General features: G+C 34.3%; 1 protein-coding gene across 4 annotated transcripts in view; it reads left to right on the top strand.

Annotated features, from left to right (window-relative positions):
• LOC118528854 (ribosomal protein S6 kinase alpha-6) overlaps window positions 1-22383 on the top strand; it is a 201712-nt gene that overhangs the window by 171717 nt on the left and 7612 nt on the right. For 3 of the 4 annotated variants that reach the window (XM_078065436.1, XM_078065438.1, XM_078065439.1), the window contains 3 exons: window positions 5018-5094; window positions 7299-7416; window positions 21835-21897. In XM_078065436.1, the coding sequence (XP_077921562.1) occupies window positions 5018-5094; window positions 7299-7416; window positions 21835-21897 (258 nt within the window). The remainder of the gene's footprint in view (window positions 1-5017; window positions 5095-7298; window positions 7417-21834; window positions 21898-22383) is intronic. The other variant, XM_078065437.1, reaches the window with a different exon arrangement.

The raw sequence follows: 22383 nt of genomic DNA on the forward strand, positions 1-22383 counted from the left end.
AGAATTTTGGCATCCATGTTCATCATGGATATTGGTCTGTAAATCTTTTTGGTGGAGTCTTTGGTTTTGGGATCAATGTAATGCTGGCCTCATAGAAAGAGTTTGGAAGTTCGTTCCATTTCTATTTTTTGAAACAGCTTCAGAAGAATAGGTATGAATTCTTCAAATGTTTGGTAGGATTCCCCTGGGAAGCCATCTGGCCTTGGACTCTTGTTTGTCGGGAAATTTTTGATTACTTCTTCAGTTTCTTTCCTGGTTGTTGGTCTGTTCGGGTTTTCTATTTCTTCCTGTTTCAGTTTTGGTAGTTTATGTCTCTAGTAGTTTATCTGTTTCTAGGAATGCATACATTTCTTCCAGATTGTCTAATTTGTCGGCATATAGTTGCTCATAATATGTTGTTATAATTGCTTGTATTTCTTTGGTGTTGTTTGTGATCTTCCTCTTTCATTCATGATTTTATTTACTTGGATCCTTTCTCTTTTCTTCTTGATAAGTCTAGCCAGGGCTTTATCAATCTTATTAATTGTTTCAAACAACCAGCTCCTAGTTTTGTTGATCTGTTCTACTCTTCTTTTGGTTTCTATTTCATTGATTTCTGCTCCTCATTATTTCTCTTCTTCTGCTGGATTTAGTCTTTATTTGCTGTTCTTTCTCCTTCCCCTTTAGGTGTAAGGTTAGGTTGTGTATTTGAGACCTTTCTTGTTTCTTGAGAAAGGCTTGTATTGCTATATACTTTCCACTTAGGACTGCCTTTGCTGCATCCCAAAGATTTTGAGCAGTTGTGTTTTCATTTTCATTTGTTTCCATGAATTTTTTTAATTCTTCTTTAATTTCCTGGTTGACCCATTCATTCTTTAGTAGGATGCTCTTTAGCCTCCATGTATTTGAGTTCTTTCCGACTTTCCCCTTGTGATTGAGTTCCAGGTTCAAAGCATTGTCTGAAAATATGCAGGGAATAATCCCAAACTTTTGGTACCCATGGAAACCTTATTTGTGACCCACTATGTGATCTCGTCTGGAGAATGTTCCATGTGCACTCGAGAAGAATGTGTATTCTTTTACTTTAGGATGGAATGCTCTGTATATATCTGTTAAGTCCATCTGGTCCTCTGTGTCATTCAAAGCCCTTGTTTTCTTGTTGATCTTCTGCTTAGATTATCTGTCCATTACTGTGAGTGGGGTGTTAAAGTCCCCTCTATTGTTGTATTATTATCAATGATTTTCTTTAATTTTCTTATTAATTGGTTTATATATTTGGCTTCTCCCAATTTAGGGGCATAAATATTTACAATGGTTCAGTCTTCTTGTTTAATAGACCCTTTGTTATGATATAGTGTCCTTCTTCATGTCTTGTTACAGTCTTTTGTTTAAAATCTAGTTTGTCTGATAGAAGGATGGCCACTCCAGCTTTCTTTTGATGTCCATTAGCATGATAAATAGTTCTCCACCCTCTCACTTTCAATCTGGAGGTGTCTTTCAGTGTAAAATGAGTCTTTTTGAAGCAGAATATTGATGGGTCTCATTTTTTCATCCATTTTGATATCCTATGTCTTCTGATTGGAGCATTTAGTCCATTTACATTCAGAGTAATTATTGAAAGATATGAATTTATTGCCACTGTATTACCTGTAAAGCCCCTGTTTCTATAGACTGTCTCTGTTCCTTTCTGGTCTATGTTATTCTTGGGCTCTCTTCACTTACAGGATCCCCCTTAATATTTCTTGCATGGCTGGTTTAGTGATCACATATTATTTTAGTTTCTCTCTATCCTGGAAGCTCTACATCTCTCCTTCCATTCTGAATGACAACCTTGCTGGATAAAGTATTCTTGGCTGCATGTTCTTCTCATTTAGTACACTGAATATGTCATGCCAGCCTTTTCTGGACTGCCAGGTCTCTGTGGATATGTCTGCTGCCTGTCTAATATTTCTTAGGTTATGGACCTCTTGTCCCGAGCTGCTTTCAGGATTTTCTCTTTGTCTCTGAGATATGCATGTTTCACTATTGTATGTTGGGGTGACTTTGAGGGGGGTTTTCTGTGCCTCCTGGATTTGGATGCCTATTTCCTTCCCCAGATTAAGGAATTTCTCTGCTATAGTTTGCTCCAATATACCTCTTGCCCGTCTCTATTTCCCCTTCTTCTGGGATCCCAATTATTCTAATATTGTTTCACTTTCTGGTGTCAGTTATGTCTCAAATTCTCCCCTCATGATCCAGTAGTTATCTTTTTTTTCTCATCTTCTTTATTCTGCATCATTTTGTCTTCTATATCACTAATTCTCTCTTCTGCCTCATTTATCGTAGCAGTTAGAGCCTCCATTTTTTATGGCATCTCATTAATAGCCTGTTTTATTTTGACTTGATTAGATTTTAGTTCTTTTATTTCTCCAGAAAATGATTCTCTAGTGTCTTCTATGCTTTTTTCAAGCTCAGCTTGTATCTTTATAATCGGTATTCCGAACTCTAGTTCTGACATCTTACTTATGTCTGTACTGATTAGGTCCCTGGCGGTCAGTACTGCCTGCCTTTTGTTCTCTTTTTTGAGGTGTGTTTTTCCTTCTTGTGATTCTATCCAGAGAATAGATGGACAAGAGAACAAAGTGCTAAAATGGCAATAACAACCCCAGAGAAATATATACTAAACAAATCAGAAGAGACCTGAAACTGAAAAAAAAATTTTTTTTAAAGAGGATATAATCAGACAGATGAACAGACTAGAACAATACACTGGATCCTGTGTATTTTGGTCCTTTTGCTGGAAAAGTAGATCCCAAAATGTACAGAAAGAAAAACTTATATATGTACAAAAATAAATTAAATACAATGAAAGGATGGAATGTAACTGTAAAATGAAAATTTAAATACAAAAAAGAGAGAAAAAATAAGGAATATAAACAGGCAGGTGAACAGAACAGAGCAATACACTATATCCTGAGTGTATTTTGGTCAGTTTGTTAGAAGAAACTACATCTCAAAATTGTAAAGAAAGAAACACTTTTTTTTTAAATATTTTTTTACTCTTCTTTTGTTTTCTATTTCATTGATTTCTGCTCCTCCTTATTATTTCTCTTCTTCTGCCGGATTTAGTCTTTATTTGCTGTTCTTTCTCCTTCCCCTTTAGGTGTAAGGTTAGGTCATACCACCCTGAACGTGCCTGATCTCATCTAGAGAGATATTCTTTTTTTTTTTTTTTTTAAGATTTTATTTATTTATTTGAGAGAGAGAGAATGAGAGAGAGCACATGCGAGGGGGGAGGGTCAGAGGGAGAAGCAGACTCCCCGCCGAGCAGGGAGCCCGATGTGGGACTCGATCCAGGGACTCCAGGATCACGACCCGAGCCGAAGGCAGTCTCTTAACCAACTGAGCCACCCAGGCACCCTCTAGAGAGATATTCTTATGGCCAGTATCAAAGAGGTTACTGCCTCAGTTGTCTTTTAGGATCTTTATGGTTTCCTGTCTTAATTTAGGTCTTTAATCCATTTTTTGGTCTGTAATCCATTTTGTGTATTTTTTTGTATGGTGTTAGAAAGTGGTCCAGTTTCATTCTCTTGCATGTTGCTGTCCTGTTGTCCCAACACCATTTGTTAAAGACTCTTTTTTTCATTGGATATTCTTTCCTGCTTTGTCAACGATTAATTGACCATAGATTTGTGGGTTCATTTCTGGGTTTTCTATTCTGTTCTATTGAACTATGTGTCTATTTTTGTGCCACTACCATGTTGTCTTGATCATTCCAGTTTTGTAATATAAGTTGAAGTCTGGAATTGTGATGCCTCCAGCTTTGCTTTTCTTTTTCAAGATTGCTTTGGCTGTTTGGGGTCTTTTGTGGTTCCATACAAATTTTAGGATTGTTTGTTCTAACTCTGAAAAATGCTGGTGGTGTTTTGATTGCATTAAGTGATTGCATTAAGTGTGTAGATTGCTTTGGGTACTATAGAGATTTTTATAGTATTTGTTCTTTTTTTTTTTTTTTTTTTAAAGATTTTATTTATTTATTTGAGAGAGCGAGAATGAGAGAGAGAGAGAGCATATGAGAGGGAGGAGGGTCAGAGGGAGAAGCAGACTCCCTGCTGAGCAGGAAGCCCGATGCGGGACTCGATCCCGGGACTCCAGGATCATGACCTGAGCCGAAGGCAGTCGCTTAACCAACTGAGCCACCCAGGCGCCCTATAGTATTTGTTCTTGTAATCCATGTCATCTCTTTATTTTTCAACAAACTTTATTAATTTCATAGAGAAAACTCACATGAATATATAATAAACATATTATTTGATATAATCACTAGCTCTAAGACACAGAACAACTAGCTGAACTATTGCATGAAAAATTAATGAAACCATTTGGAATGTATCAAATGTGTTTTCGTGATCCAGAAATATACTGCTCTTCCCAAAACATATAAGGCTTTGATGTAAAATATAAATGCATCTTGCTTTCATGAGAGCATATATTATCTTACCATCTTTTGCATGGTAAGGAGGCAATTATCATAGATACTAAAAGCACAATCTCTAGAGTAAGAATACCAACTGTACTACTTACTAGTTTTGTGATGTTGGGCAAATTATAATATATTTGCCTTAGTGTCCTCATCTTCAAAATAGAAAGAGTAATATCTACCTCATAGAGTCAGTGTCAGGATGAAAAGACAGTATTGTGTATAGTACATATTAGGCTCTCTATACAATATTAATCTTAAATTTTGTTGTCTGTGTCTGGTTTTTCTAAGAGGAGGAGTGAAAACTCATTAGGGTCAGGGATCATATCTTCAAAGTTTTTTTTTTTTTTTAATGACCCATGTTACTCAATCACCTTATTAATAGCCATTTACTTAATGCTTGCTAATTGCAAAAGACTTTGCCTTTGACATTACATGAATCTATTATTGAAAAGATTTAAATGATCTAAGCTTTTACATTGTGAACATTTGTGAGATTATTGGAAATACAACTGCCTTTTGGATAATAAAACCGAATTTATACTGAGTAATACCAGATAATGTGTATTTCTTTCTCAGGTTCTTATGCAGCAGGGCTATGATGCTGCTTGTGATATTTGGAGCCTGGGTGTCCTTTTTTACACGATGCTGGCTGGGTAAGAAATAATAATACACATCATAATTTGAATTTCATCTATATATCTCTATCTGTAAAGAAATGGATAGATGAAAATAGCCTTAAGTAAAATGCTATGAACATTTTAAAATATCATCTATTGTTTATTTATAAAATGTGAAAACATGAAGTAAGGTATTTGATGAGGCATTATTCAGATATATACATTAAAAGAATTTTCAACTAGAACTAAAACTTTTAAAAATAAAGCACATATTTTTATTTTGGTATTTTACTTTCAGTCCATTAAGGTTTGAAAATGTTTACTTGAACATAAAATAATTTCTTCTTTCAATGGGTGTTTGCCCATTGAGCTTGTTGATACTGATTTAAATTTTTAAAATATTTGAATTCTGGCTTTCCTGGTGATAGAGATTAAGTAAGACTGAGCTTTATAAAAAATATAAATAGCAACAGAATACTAAACTACAGAAACATACACAGCAGCCTTCTCTGAAAAAGATAAATACTAAAAGAAAAAGGAATAACTGGATTATTTTACTATTGGTAATTTACAAATAATATAAGTGCTGTTTTAGTCTTAATAATAATGTTATTTAAGAATAAATATGGCTGTACATCAAAAGGAATAAGATCTTGCCATTTGCAACGACGTGGATGGAACTGGAGGGTATTATGCTGAGCGAAATAAGTCAAACAGAGAAAGACATGTATCATATGACCTCACTGATATGAGGAATTCTTAATCTCAGGAAACAAACTGAGGGTTGCTGGAGTGGGGGGTGGGGTGGGAGGGATGGGGTGACTGGGTGATGGACACTGGGGAGGGTATGTGTTCTGGTAAGCGCTGTGAACTGTGCAAGACTGTTGAATCTCAGATCTGTACCTCTGAAACAAATAATGCAATATATGTTAAGAAAGAAAAAAAGAAGAAGAAGAATGTAGCAGGAGGGGAAGAATGAAGCGGGGGAAATCGGAGGGGGAGAAGAACCATGAGAGACGATGGACTCTGAAAAACAAACTGAGGGTTCTAGAGGGGAGGGGTTGGGAGGATGGGTTAGCCTGGTGATGGGTATTGAGGAGGGCACGTTCTGCATGGAGCACTGGGTGTTATGCACAAACAATGAATCATGGAACACTATATCTAAAACTAATGATGTAATGTATGGGGATTAACATAACAATAAAAAAAATTAAAAAAAAAAGAATAAATATGGCTGTAGAAAAAGGCATAGAATGGAATTTGAAGAATTATAATGTAATTATATAATATACTTAGGTGTGACTTTTTAAAGAAGGCGTTTCATATAATTTAAATATTCTTGACATAACAGGAGTGTTGTAAATATGTTATGAATATTGTGACTGAATTATTTATTGACTTGGTGGTAATTACATATATCAGTGTATTCCAAATATTTATAGATATGCTATATACATATACAAAATATTTAGTTATAGACCACAGGAAGTACTAAAGCGAAGAGTAATTATCTCTACTTAATTGTTACATAAGAGAATTAAGCATTAGCATATTAAGATATCTTCCTCATACTTCTTAACCATAAGCCTTTCTATTCCCAAATTTGAATACGATTTTCAGGTCCACCTGTTAGAATGTTACAAAACTGATCACTTTTGTTATTCCATAATTAATTTTTAAACTACTTTAACATTGTACAATCTATTTGTCTTCAACTATAGAGGTTTTTTGTTATATTGATATAAATATTTAAATCATTGTTTATAGACATTAATTAAAATATTGTTAACCTGTTCCCGTGGATAATACTGATAAAATGCTAATGAATAAATTTGAACTAATCGATAAATACATTCTAAATATATAAAATTGACGATTTCTTCATAGTAGGTATATTTGGTTTGCTAACTTATGCCTGGGAGAATACAAAATTTGCATGTTTTATTCTGGTCCAATTTTAAGCCTATAGCTTTACATGAAATGCCACCTTTATTTTATTTTACATTGATTAACTGATCAAAGGAAAAAAATATCGATGTAGGCAAGACTCTCTATTAATTAATTCATTAGAATTAAGTTCATTGAAATATAAAATTTGATATGAAGAATGAAGGAAAATATTAGATGATACTCAATTTGCTGTAGTAAATATTTTCATGTTGTCTTATCCTCTTCACTTTTAATTAGATTTAATTTGTATGTTAGGCCCTAATGTCTATTAAAATCTATTTTATTAATAGCTACACTCCATTTGCTAATGGCCCCAGTGATACTCCTGAAGAGATACTGCTACGTATAGGCAATGGCAAGTTCTCATTGAGTGGTGGAAACTGGGACAATATTTCAGATGGAGCAAAGGTATAAATTATAAATATCTTTTGTTTTGTTGCATTCACTTTAAATTGCTAAAACCTTTAAGTTGTAGCCTAGTCTGTATTTGCAGAGTATCTGATGGTGTTATATGTCAGTATTTGTTTTTAAGTCAACTCACATTTATATGTGGTTTGAACAAGATGAAGGCTGACTTTTTTTTCTACCATGCTTCTAGGCGATATTTCTCTCATATCAGTTCATATGTGTTCAAGGAATATAAACTATTTTCAGTATTAACCAAAACTAAAAATATAAATCTACTGGGGGAAAACACAAATTTAAAGCCAACTAGAGCTGATTTCTGTATTTAGTGTATTTTTACACATCATTTCTTCTTTAGCACAGACATTGACTAGTGATTATGCAGTTTTAATGCTAACTTATTCTTTGAGAATATACAAACTTTTTATCAGTACCACCTAGATATTTATTATTGAAAACTTAGAGCTGTCCAATAGAAATATAATGTAAGCTACATATGTAATTTAAAAATTTCTAGTGGCCACATTAAAAAACAAAAAAGAAACAGGTGAAATTAATTTTAAGAATATCTTTTATTTAACCTGGTATATCCACAATATATCATTTCAATATCTAAACAGTATAAAAATTAATAAGATATTTTACATTCTTTTTTTTATACTAAGTCTTCAGAACCTGCTATGTAGTTTATACTTAGAGCCCATATAAATTTAGACTACCCACATTTTTCAAAAATTATTTTTCTTTTTCATTAAATTTATTTGTGTATAGTTGCCACACAATGTTACATTAGTTTCAGGTATACAGCATAGTGATTCAACTAGTTTATACACTATACTATGCTCACCACAAGTTGGACTACCCACATTTTAAAAGGCTTAATAGCCACATATGGCTAGTGGCTGCCATAGTAGGCTGTACAGGTTCAGTGTAACCGGCCTGATTTAATTTAGGGGAAAAAAATTGATCAAACCTTGACTATGAACTCTTTTAACATATATAATTTAAAAATTTTGAGTTTTAAAACAAAAATGCAAAGGCTGTCAGCATGTGGCTTATAGGGTCCTGAAGCTTTTAAGCTGCAATTTGAAGTAGAAAACAATTTAAGACAAAAGGAATTGCTTATATTTAATAGCTGCTAATTATAAAACATAACTGTCTCAAGAATACTAGCTTATCTGTAGAGTATATTGTGGAGTAAATCTCATATCCTAATTATTATAGAGTAAATAAATCAGGGATTTGATTGTAACTACCTTTTAAACATTAGAAAAACACATAAGGAATTATGTTTGGATATTGGCTATGAGACAAGTGTACTGTGTGGTATAGTAAAAAAACACCCGATTGGAAGCCAGGAGTACTGACTATTAGTTTGTGAACTACTAACTAGCTGTCTCAGTCTTCTCATCTATAAAATTTGGGGACTAAATTCTCCAAAATTCCATTTCTTTGCAGTTCGGTTTATTTATAATTTGTTGTATTTCTCCATGTAAAGTGATTGAAACTACTAGTATTATTCAATAAATACATGTATGTTCTAGTCAGCCAGTTTGTTTGTCAGAAAATGCATTTTCCCAAGGAGTAAGTCCAATGTTTAAAGCTATACATATGATCCTCTTGCATTTCTTTAAAAAAAAAAAAAACTAGCAACAGTGAATGTAATGCTGAAATAGAGATTCATATGACAATTATGCTTAGATTTCAGTTTTCCATGTTCCATGTGTTTTATGTTTGAGTCTGTCTAGTGCTTAAGAAATAATAATACAGGACACCTGGGTGGCTCAGTTGGTTAAGCATCTGCCTTTGGCTCAGGTCATGCTTCCAGGGTCCTGGGATTGAGCCTGCTTCTCCCTCTGCTGCTCCCCCTGCTAAAAAATAAAGAAATAATAATACATATTACAGTTTAGTTTTATTCTCACCTCCTCTTTTAGTGTGATATTCTGGAATAATTAACATAGGAAAAGATATTGGGGGATATTGTTGAAATATTTCACAAGGTCTTTCATGTATTCCCTTTTTATGGATCAAGTGACTTTAGTTCTATCTTTGAAAGTTTTCTGAAAATGGTGGCAAATACTGAGCAAAGGAACTTACATGAACCTTCTAAAAAAAAAAAAACCTATCTCCTGTACATTTTAACAGTTTGATTTTTTTGATTGTTTTAAATTAGTGATAAAGGTAAACTATTCTTCAGTTGCCCATAACTCCTTAAACTAGCACCCCTTAGTTGTGAGAATTGTGGCATTTGCTATCATCTCTTTTCTTTTTTTTTATTTAAATTTAATTAGCCAACATATAGTGCATCACTAGTTTTTGGCGTACTGTTCAATGATCCATTAGTTGCATATAACACCCAGTGCTCATCACATCATGTGCCCTCCTTAATGTCCATCACCCAGTGACCCCAACTCTCCACCCACCTACCTTTCCACAACACTCAGTTTTGTTTTGTTTTGTTTTGTTTTCCTGGAGTCAAGAGTCTCTCATGGTTTGGCTTACAATCATCTCTTGACAGTTGCTTTACTTAATTGCAGTTCATTACAATTTTTAAATGTTCTTCTTGCGATTGGTGAATGCCAACACCAGAAGCATATAGAAGATGATTCTGTTTGCCTCCTGTCCATGCAGAGTTCATAAACTTTGTTCATTCAGTTAAAGTGTGGTAGGTGTGAGAGGTGATAGTTTTATGTGTTTTATTGCTACAACAGTTTCAGCTAACTCCTCACCTCCAAACTGCAGGCTTCAAGAACATTGGCATTTTACTGCTTCCCTTTTGTAAAACAGGGAAGACAAAAAGTATCTTGTAAACTAAGCAAAAGTAGAAGAGGCAAGAGTAATGAAAATCTCATAGTGTCACTCCATGTAAACACAATAATACCTGATTAATTAGACTGTTCTATCTAAATTTTATAATATTTTAAGTAAACAAAGTGTTACTTTTTTCAAGTACATAGACCTTTAACCAACAAAGAGTTGACCAGTAGAAGTTCTTATGGGACAATTATTTATGACCTCTTCCCTCGTCTCCTGTAAAAAAAGCAACTTCTACATGTCCTCTACTGTGTTCCCATTACTATGTTGTATGTACTTTATTAGAGCACTTAACACATTCTCCTTTGTCATGTATTTGTGTGCATTTTTATTCTTCCTCCTCAGTGTTTAAATGTCATACTCATTTTTACATTTTCTAACACACTTAGCATAATACTTAATTGAATACTTTTTCATAAACTAATCTTTTCTTCAGATATACCTTCCATTGTTAATTTGCACACTAAGATTTTTCTGTCTGTATATAAAGATAGATACTGTCCTATTGTGAATGACTAAATTTGCAATAAGTGGCCAGGTTTTACATAAATATTTATTTTTCATTTTGGCTTGAACATTCTTTTAATAGAAGAGTCTTTGTTTACGTATTTCGAAGTCATAGATTTCTGGAGCTGGAAGGGACCTGGTCCATCATTGTGTAGTTAGATAAACCAAGGTGTGTATAATTTATCTTGTCCATGGTCATACACCAATGAATGGCAGAGCTGGAGTTGATTTTCAGTCCAGTATTCTTTTCATTCTACTATAAGATAGAGAAGACTTTCTGGAGAAAAAAGGCTTTATTAGTTTGCCTTACGTGAGTAGAATGAAAGAGAGAGGTCTATAAACCTTTAATCATAACAGCAAAGGTGTTCTTGTTCACCCAGTTCTTTTATATAATATGAAAATCAAGTATACTGAAACTTAACATTTACATAATCTATATTACAGAACAGTTTAATACTTAAAATATTATAATGAAATCCTTTTAGAACTTCTAGTACCATAGCTTTTATTTTATTTTGTTTTATTTTTTTTGCCAAGCATGAGTCTTTATTTTTTTATTATGTTATGTTAATCACCATACATTACATCATTAGTTTTTGATGTAGTGTTCCATGATTCATTATTTGTGCATAAAACCCAGTGCTCCATGCAGAACGTGCCCTCTTTAATACCCATCATCATGCTAACCCATCCCCCCACCCCCCTCCCCTCTAGAACCCTCAGTTTGTTTCTCAGAGTCCATAGTCTCTCATGGTTTGTCTCCCCCTCTGCCTTCCCTCCCTTCAATTTTCCCTTCCTACTATCTTCTTTTTTTTTAACATATAATGTATTATTTGTTTCAGAGGTACAGGTCTGTGATTCAACAGTCTTACACAATTCACAGCGCTCACCATAGCACATACCCTCCCCAATGTCTATCACCCAGCTACCCCATGCCTCCCACCCCCCACCACTCCAGCAACCCTCAGTTTGTTTCCTGAGATTAAGAATTCCTCATATCAGTGAGATCATATGATACATCTTTCTCTGATTGACTTATTTCGCTCAGCATAATACCCTCCAGTTCCATCCACGTCATTGCAAATGGCAAGATTTCATTCCTTTGGATGGCTGCATAATATTCCATTGTGTATATATATATATATATATATATATATATATATATATACCACATCTTCTTTATCCATTCATCTGTCGATGGACATCTTGGCTCTTTCCATAGTTTGGCTATTGTGGACATTGCTGCTATAAACAGCGGGGTGCACGTACCCCTTCGGATCACTACATTTGAATCTTTGGGGTAAATAACCAGTAGTGCAATTGCTGGGTCGTATGGTAGCTCTATTTTCAACTTTTTGAGGAAGCTCCATACTGTTTTCCAGAGTGGCTGCACCAGCTTGCATTCCCACCAACAGTGTAGGAAGGTTCCCCTTTCTCTGCATCCTTGCCAACATCTGTCATTTCCTGACTTGTTAATTTTAGCCATTCTGACTGGTGTGAGGTGGTATCTCATTAAGGTTTTGATTTGGATATCCCTGATGCTGAGCGACGTTGAGCACTTTTTCATGTGTCTGTTGGCCATTTGGATGTCTTCTCTGGAAAAAAAAAAAAAAAAAAAAAATGTCTGTTCATGTCTTCTGCCCATTTCTTGATTGGATTATTTGTTCTTTGGGTATTGAGTTTGATAAGTTTTTATAGATTTTGGATACTAGCCCTTTATCTGATATGCCATTTGCAAATATCTTCTCCCATTCTGTCGATTGTCTTTTGGTTTTGGTGACTGTTTCTTTTGCTGTGCAAAAGCTTTTTATCTTGATGAAGTCCCAGTAGTTCATTTTTGCCCTTGCTTCCTTTGCCTTTGGTGATGTTTCTAGGAAGAAGTTGCTGCAGCTGAGGTCGAAGAGGTTACTGCCTGTGTTCTCCTCAAGGATTTTGATGGACTCCTGTCTCACATTTAGGTCTTTCATCCATTTTGAATCTATTTTTGTGTGTGGTGTAAGGAAATTGTCCAGTTTCATTCTTCTGCATGTGGCTTTCCAATTTTCCCAGCACCATTTGTTGAAGAGACTGTGTTTTTTCCACTGGACATTCTTTCCTGCTTTGTCGAAGATTAGTTGGCCATAGAGTTGAGGGTCCATTTCTGGGCTCTCTATTCTGTTCCATTGATCTATGTGTCTGTTTCTGTGCCAGTACCATACTGTCTTGATGATGACAGCTTTGTAATAGAGCTTGAAGTCCGAAATTGTGATGCCACCAGCTTTCCTTTTCTTTTTCAACATTCCTCTGGCTATTCGGGGTCTTTTCTGGTTCCATACAAATTTTAGGATTGTTTGTTCCATTTCTGTGAAAAAAGTGGATGGTATTTTGATAGGGATTGCATTAAATGTGTAGATTGCTCTAGGTAGCATTGACATCTTCACAATATTTATTATTCCAATCCATGAGCATGGAAAGTTTTTCCATTTCTTTGTGTCTTCCTCAATTTCTTTCATGAGTATTTTATAGTTTTCTGAGTACAGATTCTGTACCTCTTTGGTTAGATTTATTCCTAGGTATCTTATGGTTTTGGGTGCAAATGTAAATGGGATCGACTCCTTAATTTCTCTTTCTTCTGTCTTGTTGTTGGTGTATAGGAATGCCACTGATTTCTGTGCATTGATTTTATATCCTGCCACTTGACTGAATTCCTGTATGAGTTCTAGCAGTTTTGGGGTGAAGTCTTTTGGGTTTTCCACAAAAAATATCATATCATCTGCTAAGAGTGAGAGTTGACTTCTTCTTTGCTGATTTGGATGTCTTTAATTTCTTTTTGTTGTCTGATTGCTGTGGCTAGGACTTCTAACACTATGTTGAATAGCAGTGGTGATAGTGGACATCCCTGCCATGTTCCTGACCTTGGGGGAAAACTCTCAACAGTGCTATACCTCATTACTCAGTGCTCATCATGATAAGTGTACTTTTAATCCCCTTCACCTATTTCACCCATCCCCCAACCCATTTCCACTCTGATATACTTTGTTTTAAACGAGTACCCTCAGTTATTTTTTTTCAACAAGAACATTTTTATTGACACATAGTTAACAATACATGGTTCTAAAAGATACATATAAAACATTCCATCTAAGAAAAGTAGAATATTCATTTTCTTCAAGTACAGAAAAATACCCTGGTTAAATCACATAAAAGGAGACATAACAAATATTACAAATTTAAGATGACTGAAATCATACCAAGTATATTCCAACCACAATGGTACAAGACTAAAAATCAACAGTAAAACCAAGCTAGAAAATCTACAATGTAATTATTAAATATTTAATATGTAAATATTAAACAACACACTATTGTACAAGCAGTGGACCAATTAAGAAATAAAACATCAAATATAATATTTCTGCAAACAAAAGAAAAAGAAACAATATTCCAAAACCTGTGGGATGCAGTAAAAGAAGATATTAGAGTAAAATTTCTTCTATATATGTTTGTATTAAGTAAAGTTCAACTCTGCCCAAGGACCAAACACTGCCCACTGCACACAAGGAGAGACTCTTCAGATGACTGGCCTGAAGGATAAAGCACCCAGAACACAGCAGCCGAGTGCCTGCAATGCATAAAAGAGACATTCCCTGAAGCACCAGACCCTGGACACTATATGACCTCTTCTGTATAAAGCTACTCTCAGGAGCAGGACACAAAACAGGCTCTTCTAACACAGAGAAGACAGAGACTTAGAAAAAATGCCGAGACAGAGGAATTCATCTAAAATGAAACAAGATAAGGTCACAGCCAGATATCTAAGTGAAACAGATATAAGCAATATGCCTAATGGAGAATTTAAAGCAACAATCATAGGGATACTTGCTGGGTTTGAGAAAAGAATGTAAGACTTCAGGGAGACACTTACCACAGAGATAAAAGAGATAAAAAAATAGAAATGGAAAATGCAATAGATATTTGAAACAGACCGGATGCAATGAACACAAGGAAGGAAGAGGCAGAGGAACAAAAAGTGATACAGAAGATAAAGTAATAGAAAATAATGAAGCTGAACAAAAGAGAGAACAAAGAATTGTGGAACATGAGAATAGACTTAGGGAACACAGTGATTCCATCAAACATAATAACACTCATAGGAGTCCCAGAAGAAGAAGAGAGAGAAAAGGGGACAGAAAATTTATTTCATTAATAATAGCCAAAAACTTCCCTAATCTGGGGAAAGAAATAGATATCTAAATCTAGGAGACACAGAGAAATCCTATTAAAATCAACAAAAGCAGGCCAACACCAAGACATATCATGGTTAAATTTGCAAAATATAGCAACAAAGAAAAAATCCTACAGGCAGAAGACAGAAGTCCCTAACTTACAAAGGAAGACACTGCAGGTTAGGTGCAGCTCTCTCAACATAAAGTTGGCAAGCAAGATATATTCAACAGGCTAAATGGTAGAAATCTGAAGGCAAGAATACTCTATTCAGCAAGACTATCATTCAGAATAGAAAGAGAGATAAAGTTTCTCAGACAAACAAAAATGAAAGGAGTTCATGACTACTAAGCCAGCCTTGCAAGAGATATTAAAGGGGACTCTGAGTAGAAGGGAAAGACCAAAAGTGAAAAAGACTAGACAGGATCAGAGAAAATCTCCAGAAACAATGACAAAACAAGTGATAGAATGGCACTACATACATATCTATCAATAATTACTCTGAGTGTAAGTGGATTAAATGCTCCAACCAAAAGACATGGGGTATAAGAATGGATTAAAAAAAAAAAAAAAAAAGACCAATCGACATGTTGCCTACAAGACTCATTTTAGATTGAAAGACACCTGCAGATTGAAAGTGGGGGGACAGAGAAACATTTATCATTGCAAATGGACATCAAAAGAAAGCTGGAGTAGCAATACTTATATCAGACCAACCAGAATTTAAACCAAAGACCCTAACAAGAGATGAAGAAAGGCACTATATCAATATAAAAGTGACTGTCTAATAAGAAGATCTAACAATTGTAAATATTTTTGCCCCCAACTTGGGAACATTCAAATATATAAAACACTTGGTAACAAAAATAAAGGAACATATTGATAATAATACAATAACAGTAGGGGACTTTAACACTCCACTTAAAGTAATGGATATATCATCTAAGCAGAAAATCAACATTGAAACAATGGCTTTGAATGACACACTGGACCTAATGGACTTAACAGGTATATTGAAAACATTTCATCTTAAAGCAGCAGAGTACACATTCTCTTCAACTCTGCATGGGACATTTTCCAGAATATATTACATATTGGGTCACAAGTCAGGCCTCAAAAAAATACAAAAAGATTTAGATCATACCATGCATATTTTCAGACTACAGTGATAAGAAACTTGGAGTCAACCACAAGAAAAAAATATGGAAAGACCACAAACACATGGAGGTTAAATAACATGCTACTAATCAATGAATGGGTGAACCAGGAAATCAAAGAAGAAATAAAAAATAAATAAATAGAAACAAATGAAAATGAAAACACAACAGTTGAAAGCCTGTGGGATGTAACAACAGTGGTCATAAGCAGGAAGTATAGAGCAATACAGGCCTATATCAAAAAGTAAGAAAAATCCAAAATAAACATCCTAACCTTACACCTAAAGGAGTTAGAAAAAGAACAACAAAAACATCTTAAGCCAGAAGAAGATGGGAAATAATAAAAATTAGAGCAGAAATAAATCACATAGAAACTAAAAAAAAAAAAAAAAAAAAAGTAGAACAGATTAATGAAACCAGGAGCTGGTTGTTTGAAAAAATTAATGAAATTGAAAAACAACCCTAGCCAGACTTATCAAAAAGAAGAGAAAGGACCCAAATGAATAAAATCACAAATAAGGGAGGAGTAATAACAACCAACACCACAGAAATACAAACAATTTAAGAGAATAGTATGAAAAATTGTATGCCAAAAAATTGGATAACCTGGAAGAAATGGATAAATTCCTGGAAACATATAAACTACCAAAATTGAAACAGGAAGAAATAGAAACCTTAAAGAGACTGATAACCAGCAAAGAAATTCAGTCAGTAATCAAAAATCTCCCAACAAAAGTTCAGGACAAGGGGAATTCACACGTGAATTCTACTAAAAATTTAAAGAAGAGATAATACCTTTTCTTCTCAAACTATTCAAAAAATTAGAAATGGACTGAAAACTTACAAATGCATTCTACGAGGCCAGAATTACCCTCATACCAAAACCAAATAACCACTCCACCAAAAAAGAGAACCATAGGCCAATATTCCTGATGAAAATGTATGCAAAAATTCTAAACAAAATACTAACAAATCAAATCCAATAGTACTCCTCATGATCAAATGGGATTTTTTTCCTGGGTTGCAAGGATGGTTCAATATTCACAAATCAATCAACATGAGATACCACATTAATAAAAGAAAGGATAAGAGCCATATGATCCTTTCAGCAGATGCAGAAAAAACATTTGACAAAGTAGAACATCCATTCATGATTAAAACCCTCAACAAAGAAGGGTTAGCGGGAACATACCTCAACATCATAAAGGCCATATGTAAAAAAAGCCCCACAGATAATATCATCCTCAATGGGGAAAGACTGAGTGCTTTTCCTCTGTGGTTATGAACAAGACAGGGATGCCACTCTCACCACTTTTATTTAATATACTGCTGGAACTCCTAGCCACAGCAAGCAGACAACACAAAGAAAGAAAAGGCATCCAAATTAGCTAGGAAAAAATCAGATTTTCACTACCTGCAGATGACATGGTACTCTATATAGAAAACCCAAAAGACTCCACCAAAAAATTGCTAGAACTGACAAATTCAGTATAGTCACAGGGTACAAAAATCAATAGACAGAAAGCTGTTGCATTTCTATATATGAGTAATGAAGCAACAGAAGTAGAAATCAAGGAATTGATTCCATTTACAACTGCACCAAAAGCTGTAAGATACCTGGGAATAAACCTAACCAAAGAAGTGAAAGACCTGTACTCTGAAAACTATGAAACACTGATGAAAGAAATTGAAGATGACACAAAGAAATGGAAAACATTCCTTGCTTGTGGATTAAAAGAACAAATATTATTAAAATGTCCATACTACTCAAAGCAATCTACACATTGAACATATTCCCTATCAAAATACCAACAGCATTTTTCACAGAGCTAGAACAAACAATCCTAAAATTTGTGTGGAACCACAAAAGACCCTGAATAGCCAAAGCAACCTTGATAAAGAAAAAAAAAGCAAGACTCTAGGCATCACAATTCCAGACTTAATATTATATTACATTCTCAATAGTGTAAGAGAATTACCCTTTCTCCACATCCTCACTAATATCTGTTGTTTCTTGTGTTGTGATTTTAGCCATTCTGACTGGTATGAGGTGATATCTCATTGTAGTTTTTATTTGTATTTCCCTGATAGTCAGTGATGTTGAGCATCTTTTCATGTGTGTTGTCATCTGGATGTCTTCTTTGGAAAAAAAATGTCTATTGGTATCTTTTTCCCATTGTTTTAATTGGATTGTTTCTTGGCTGTTGAGTTTTATAAGTGCTTTTTATATTTTGGATACTACCCTTTACCAGACATGTCATTTGCAAATATCTTCTTCCACCCCATGGGATGCCTTTTAGTTTTGTTGATCATTTACTTCACTGTGCAGAAGCTTTTTATTTTGATGAAGTCCCAATAATTTATTTTTGTTTTTGTTTCCCTTGCCTCAGGAGACATATCTAGTAAGAAGTTGCAATGGCTGATGTCAAAGAGGTTACTGCCTGTGCTCCCCTCTAGGATTTTGATGGTTTCCTGCCTCACATTTAGGTCTTTCATCCATTTTGAATTTATTTTTGTGTATGGTATAAGAAAGTGTTCCAGTTTCCTTCTTTTGCATGTTGCTGTCCAGTTTTCCCAACACCATTTGTTGAAGAGAACGTCTTTTTTTCCATATAGTTGTGGGTTCATTTCTAGGTTTTCTACTCTGTTCCATTGATCTATGTGTCTGTTTTTGTGCTAGTACCATACTGTCTTGATCACTGCAGCTTTGTTATAGAGCTTCAAGTCTACAATTGTTATGCCTCCAGCTTTGCTTGACTTTTTCAATGTTGTGTTGGCTATTCAGTGTCTTTTGTGGTTCCACACAAATTTTAGGATCGATTGTGTGTTCTAGCTCTGTGAAAAATGCTGGTGGTATTTTGATAGGGATTGTATTGGACGTGTAGATTGCTTTAGGTAGTATGGGCATTTTAACAATATTTGTTCTTCCAATCCACAAGCAAGGAATGTTTTCCATTTCTTTGTGTCATCTTCAATTTCTTTCATCAGTGTTTCATAGTTTTCAGAGTACAGGTCTTTCACTTCTTTGGTTAGATTTATTCCTAGGTATCTTATGGCTTTTGGTGCAATTGTAAATGGGATTGATTCCTTGATTTCTACTTCTGTTGCTTCATTACTTATGTATAGAAATGCAACAGATTTCTGCATATTGAATTTGTATCCTGTGACTTTACTGAGTTCATGTATCAGTTCTAGCAATTTTTTGGTGGAGTCTTTTAGGTTTTCTATATATAGTATCATGTCATCAGCAATTAATGAAAGTTTGACTTCTCTGCAGATTTGGATGCTTTGTATTTCTTTCTTTTTTTTTTTTTTTTTTTTTTTCTTTTTCTGATTCCTGTGGCTAGGACTTCAGTAACATGTTAAATAACAGTGGTGAGAGTGGACATCCCTGTCTTGTCCTGACTGTAGTGTAACAACTTTCAGTTTTTCCCCATTGAGGATGATATTAGCTGTGCATTTTTCATATATGACCTTTATTGGGTTTGGTATGGTCCGTCTAACCCTACTTTGTTGAGGGCTTTTATCATGAATGGATGTTGCACTTTGTCAAATGCTTTTTCTGCATCTATTGAAGTGATCATGTGGTTCTTAACCTTTCTTTATTAATGTAGTGTATCATGTTGATTGATTTGAGAATATTGAACTACCCTTACAAAGCAGGGATAAATCCCACTTGATCATGTTGTGTGTTCTTTTTAATGTGCTGTTGAATTTGGTTAGCTACTATTTTGTTGAGAATTTTTGCATGTATAGTCATCAATGATAGCAGCCTGTATTTTCTTGTAGTATCTTTATATGGGTTTAATATTGGGTAATGCTGGCCTCATAAAATGAGTTTGGGAATGTTTCCTCCTCTTCAATTTTTAGAAGAGTTTTAGAAGGGTAGGCATTTATTTTCTTTAATGTTTGGTATACTCACCAGTGAAACCATCTGTTTGGGATTTTCTGTGTTGGGAGATTCTTGATTACTGCTTTAGTCTCCTTACATAGTATTGGTCTATTCAGATTTTCTTTTTCTTCATGATTCACTTTTGGTAGGATATGTATATCTAGGAATTTATGTATTTCTTTTAGGTCATCCAGTTTGTTGATATAAATTTTCATAGTAGTCTCATGGTCCTTTTTATTTCTGTGGCATCATTTGTAATGTCTCCTCTTTCATTTTGCATTTAATTTGAGTCTTCTTTTTTTTCTTAGTCTACCTAAAGGTTTGTCAATTTTATTTATCTTTTCAAAAAGCCAGCTCTGAGTTCTCTCTTTGTATTGTTTTTTTGCTCTTTATTTCATTTATTTCTGCTTTGATCTTTATTATGTCCCTCCTCCTGTTCTAGAGCTTTTTCTTTTTTTCTAGTTCCTTGAAGTATAAGGTTGAGTTATTTGAGAGTTTTCTTGTTTCCCTATTTCTTTTTTGAGATCTTTCTTTTTTTCTTAATGTAGGCATTCATTGCTATAAACTTTCCTTCTTAAACCTGTTTTTGCTCCATCCCATAAGTTTTGGCATGTTTTATTTCTGTTTTGGTTTATTTTAACTTACCATTTGTTTTTTTCTTTGACCCGTTGGTTGTTCAGGAGTTCTATTGTCTTGTTATTTGATTTTTTTTTTCTCACAAGAAATCTTCTATCATTCTGATATTTTTTTCACTATATGTAACATGTCTTTTTTTTTTTTTTTTTTAATCTCTATTTGCTTTTAAAGTTTTCTCCGCCTTGGATTTTGAGAAATTTGGTTCGATGTCCTTGATATAATTTTCTTTATTTTTCTTGCACTCGGACTTCATTGAGCTTTTTAGATCTGTAGGTTTATGGTTTCTGTAAAATTTGGAAATTTTGGAAACATTATTCTCTCACATATTTTTTCTTCCTTTCTTTCTTTTTGGGACACCAATTGCATTTGTGTATTATGCTGCTTGAAGTTGTCTCACAGGTCACTGATGCTCTGTTCTTTTTTTTATGCTGTGTTCCTTTTTGATAGAATCTATTGCTGTGTCTTTACCAATCTTTTTACCTACCATATCAAATTTTCATTCATTTTAAATTTTTTGTCTCACATTTTAGTTTTTATCTCTAGAAATTTGATTTGTGACTTCTTATATCTTCTGTGTCTCTATTTTTAATATATAGAATGGAGTTATAATAACTGTTTTAATGTCCTTATCTGCTAATTCTAACATATGTATCAATTATGGGCCAATTTTGATTGATTGGTTTCTTCTCATATGTTATTTTTCTTCTCTTTTGTATGCTTGACAATTTTTGATAAGAAGCCAGATATAGTAAATTTTTCCTTCGTGTATGCTGGACACTTTTGTATTCTTACACATATTCTTGAGCTTTATTCTGGGGCACAATTAAGTTATGTGAAACAATTTAATAATTTGGGGTCTCCCTTTTAATATTTCTTAGGCAAGACCAGAGCAGTGTTTAGGGCTACACACTACTCAGGCAAGTTACTTCCAAGTACTCTACCAAATACTCCATGAATTATGAGATTTTCCAGTCTGACTTGTGAGAACAAGCAATATTGTCTACCCCTATGAGTTCTGATTTCCCTCTAACCCTTTCAAATAGTTTTTCCCACAGATATTGTTTTATCAATAATCTGCTGAATAATTGAGGAAGACCCTCTACAGGTCTCTGTAGTATTTTCTCTGCTCCTCTCACCACTCTAGTAGTCAGTCCTGCTAACTCTGTCTGCCTTGGTCTTCCCTGACTCTCAGTTCTGTCTCATCCACTCAAGGAACCTGCCAGGCACTGCCTGGGTTTCCCTTACCTACACAACAGCCTGAAAACACTCAAGGTGGTAAGTTTGGGCAATCATAGGGCTTGCTTGATTTGTTTCCCATCTCTTAGCGATCACTTGCCTTTATTGCCTAATATCTTATCTCTGAAAAACTGTTGTTTCCTGTATTTTATGGTTGGTGTGTGTGTGTGTATGTATGTGTGGTGGGAAGTGTTGTTTCAAACAGGTGGGTGAATCCAGCCTCTGGTATTCTATTTTGGCTAGAGGCAGAAGTCCTTGGACTATTGAACTTTTATCATTTTTTATGAATATCATTTAGGTCTGTTTTATTGAAGTAGTTCAATGTTATTTTCTAAATTACTTCCCCATTCATTTTTGCATATTTGTCCTTTCTCCAATAAATTTTTTATTGTTTTATTCTCCTACATACTTTCATTATTTTTCAAATTCTGATGTTACTACTTAGAGTCTTTAGTTTCACTACTTATGCTATTGATGAAATGTTCACAAATGATGACTTTTTTTAGATGATGCTTGTTAAGGAGA

The sequence above is a fragment of the Halichoerus grypus genome, chromosome X (genome assembly GCF_964656455.1).
Source record: "Halichoerus grypus chromosome X, mHalGry1.hap1.1, whole genome shotgun sequence".
Lineage (NCBI taxonomy): Eukaryota > Metazoa > Chordata > Mammalia > Carnivora > Phocidae > Halichoerus > Halichoerus grypus.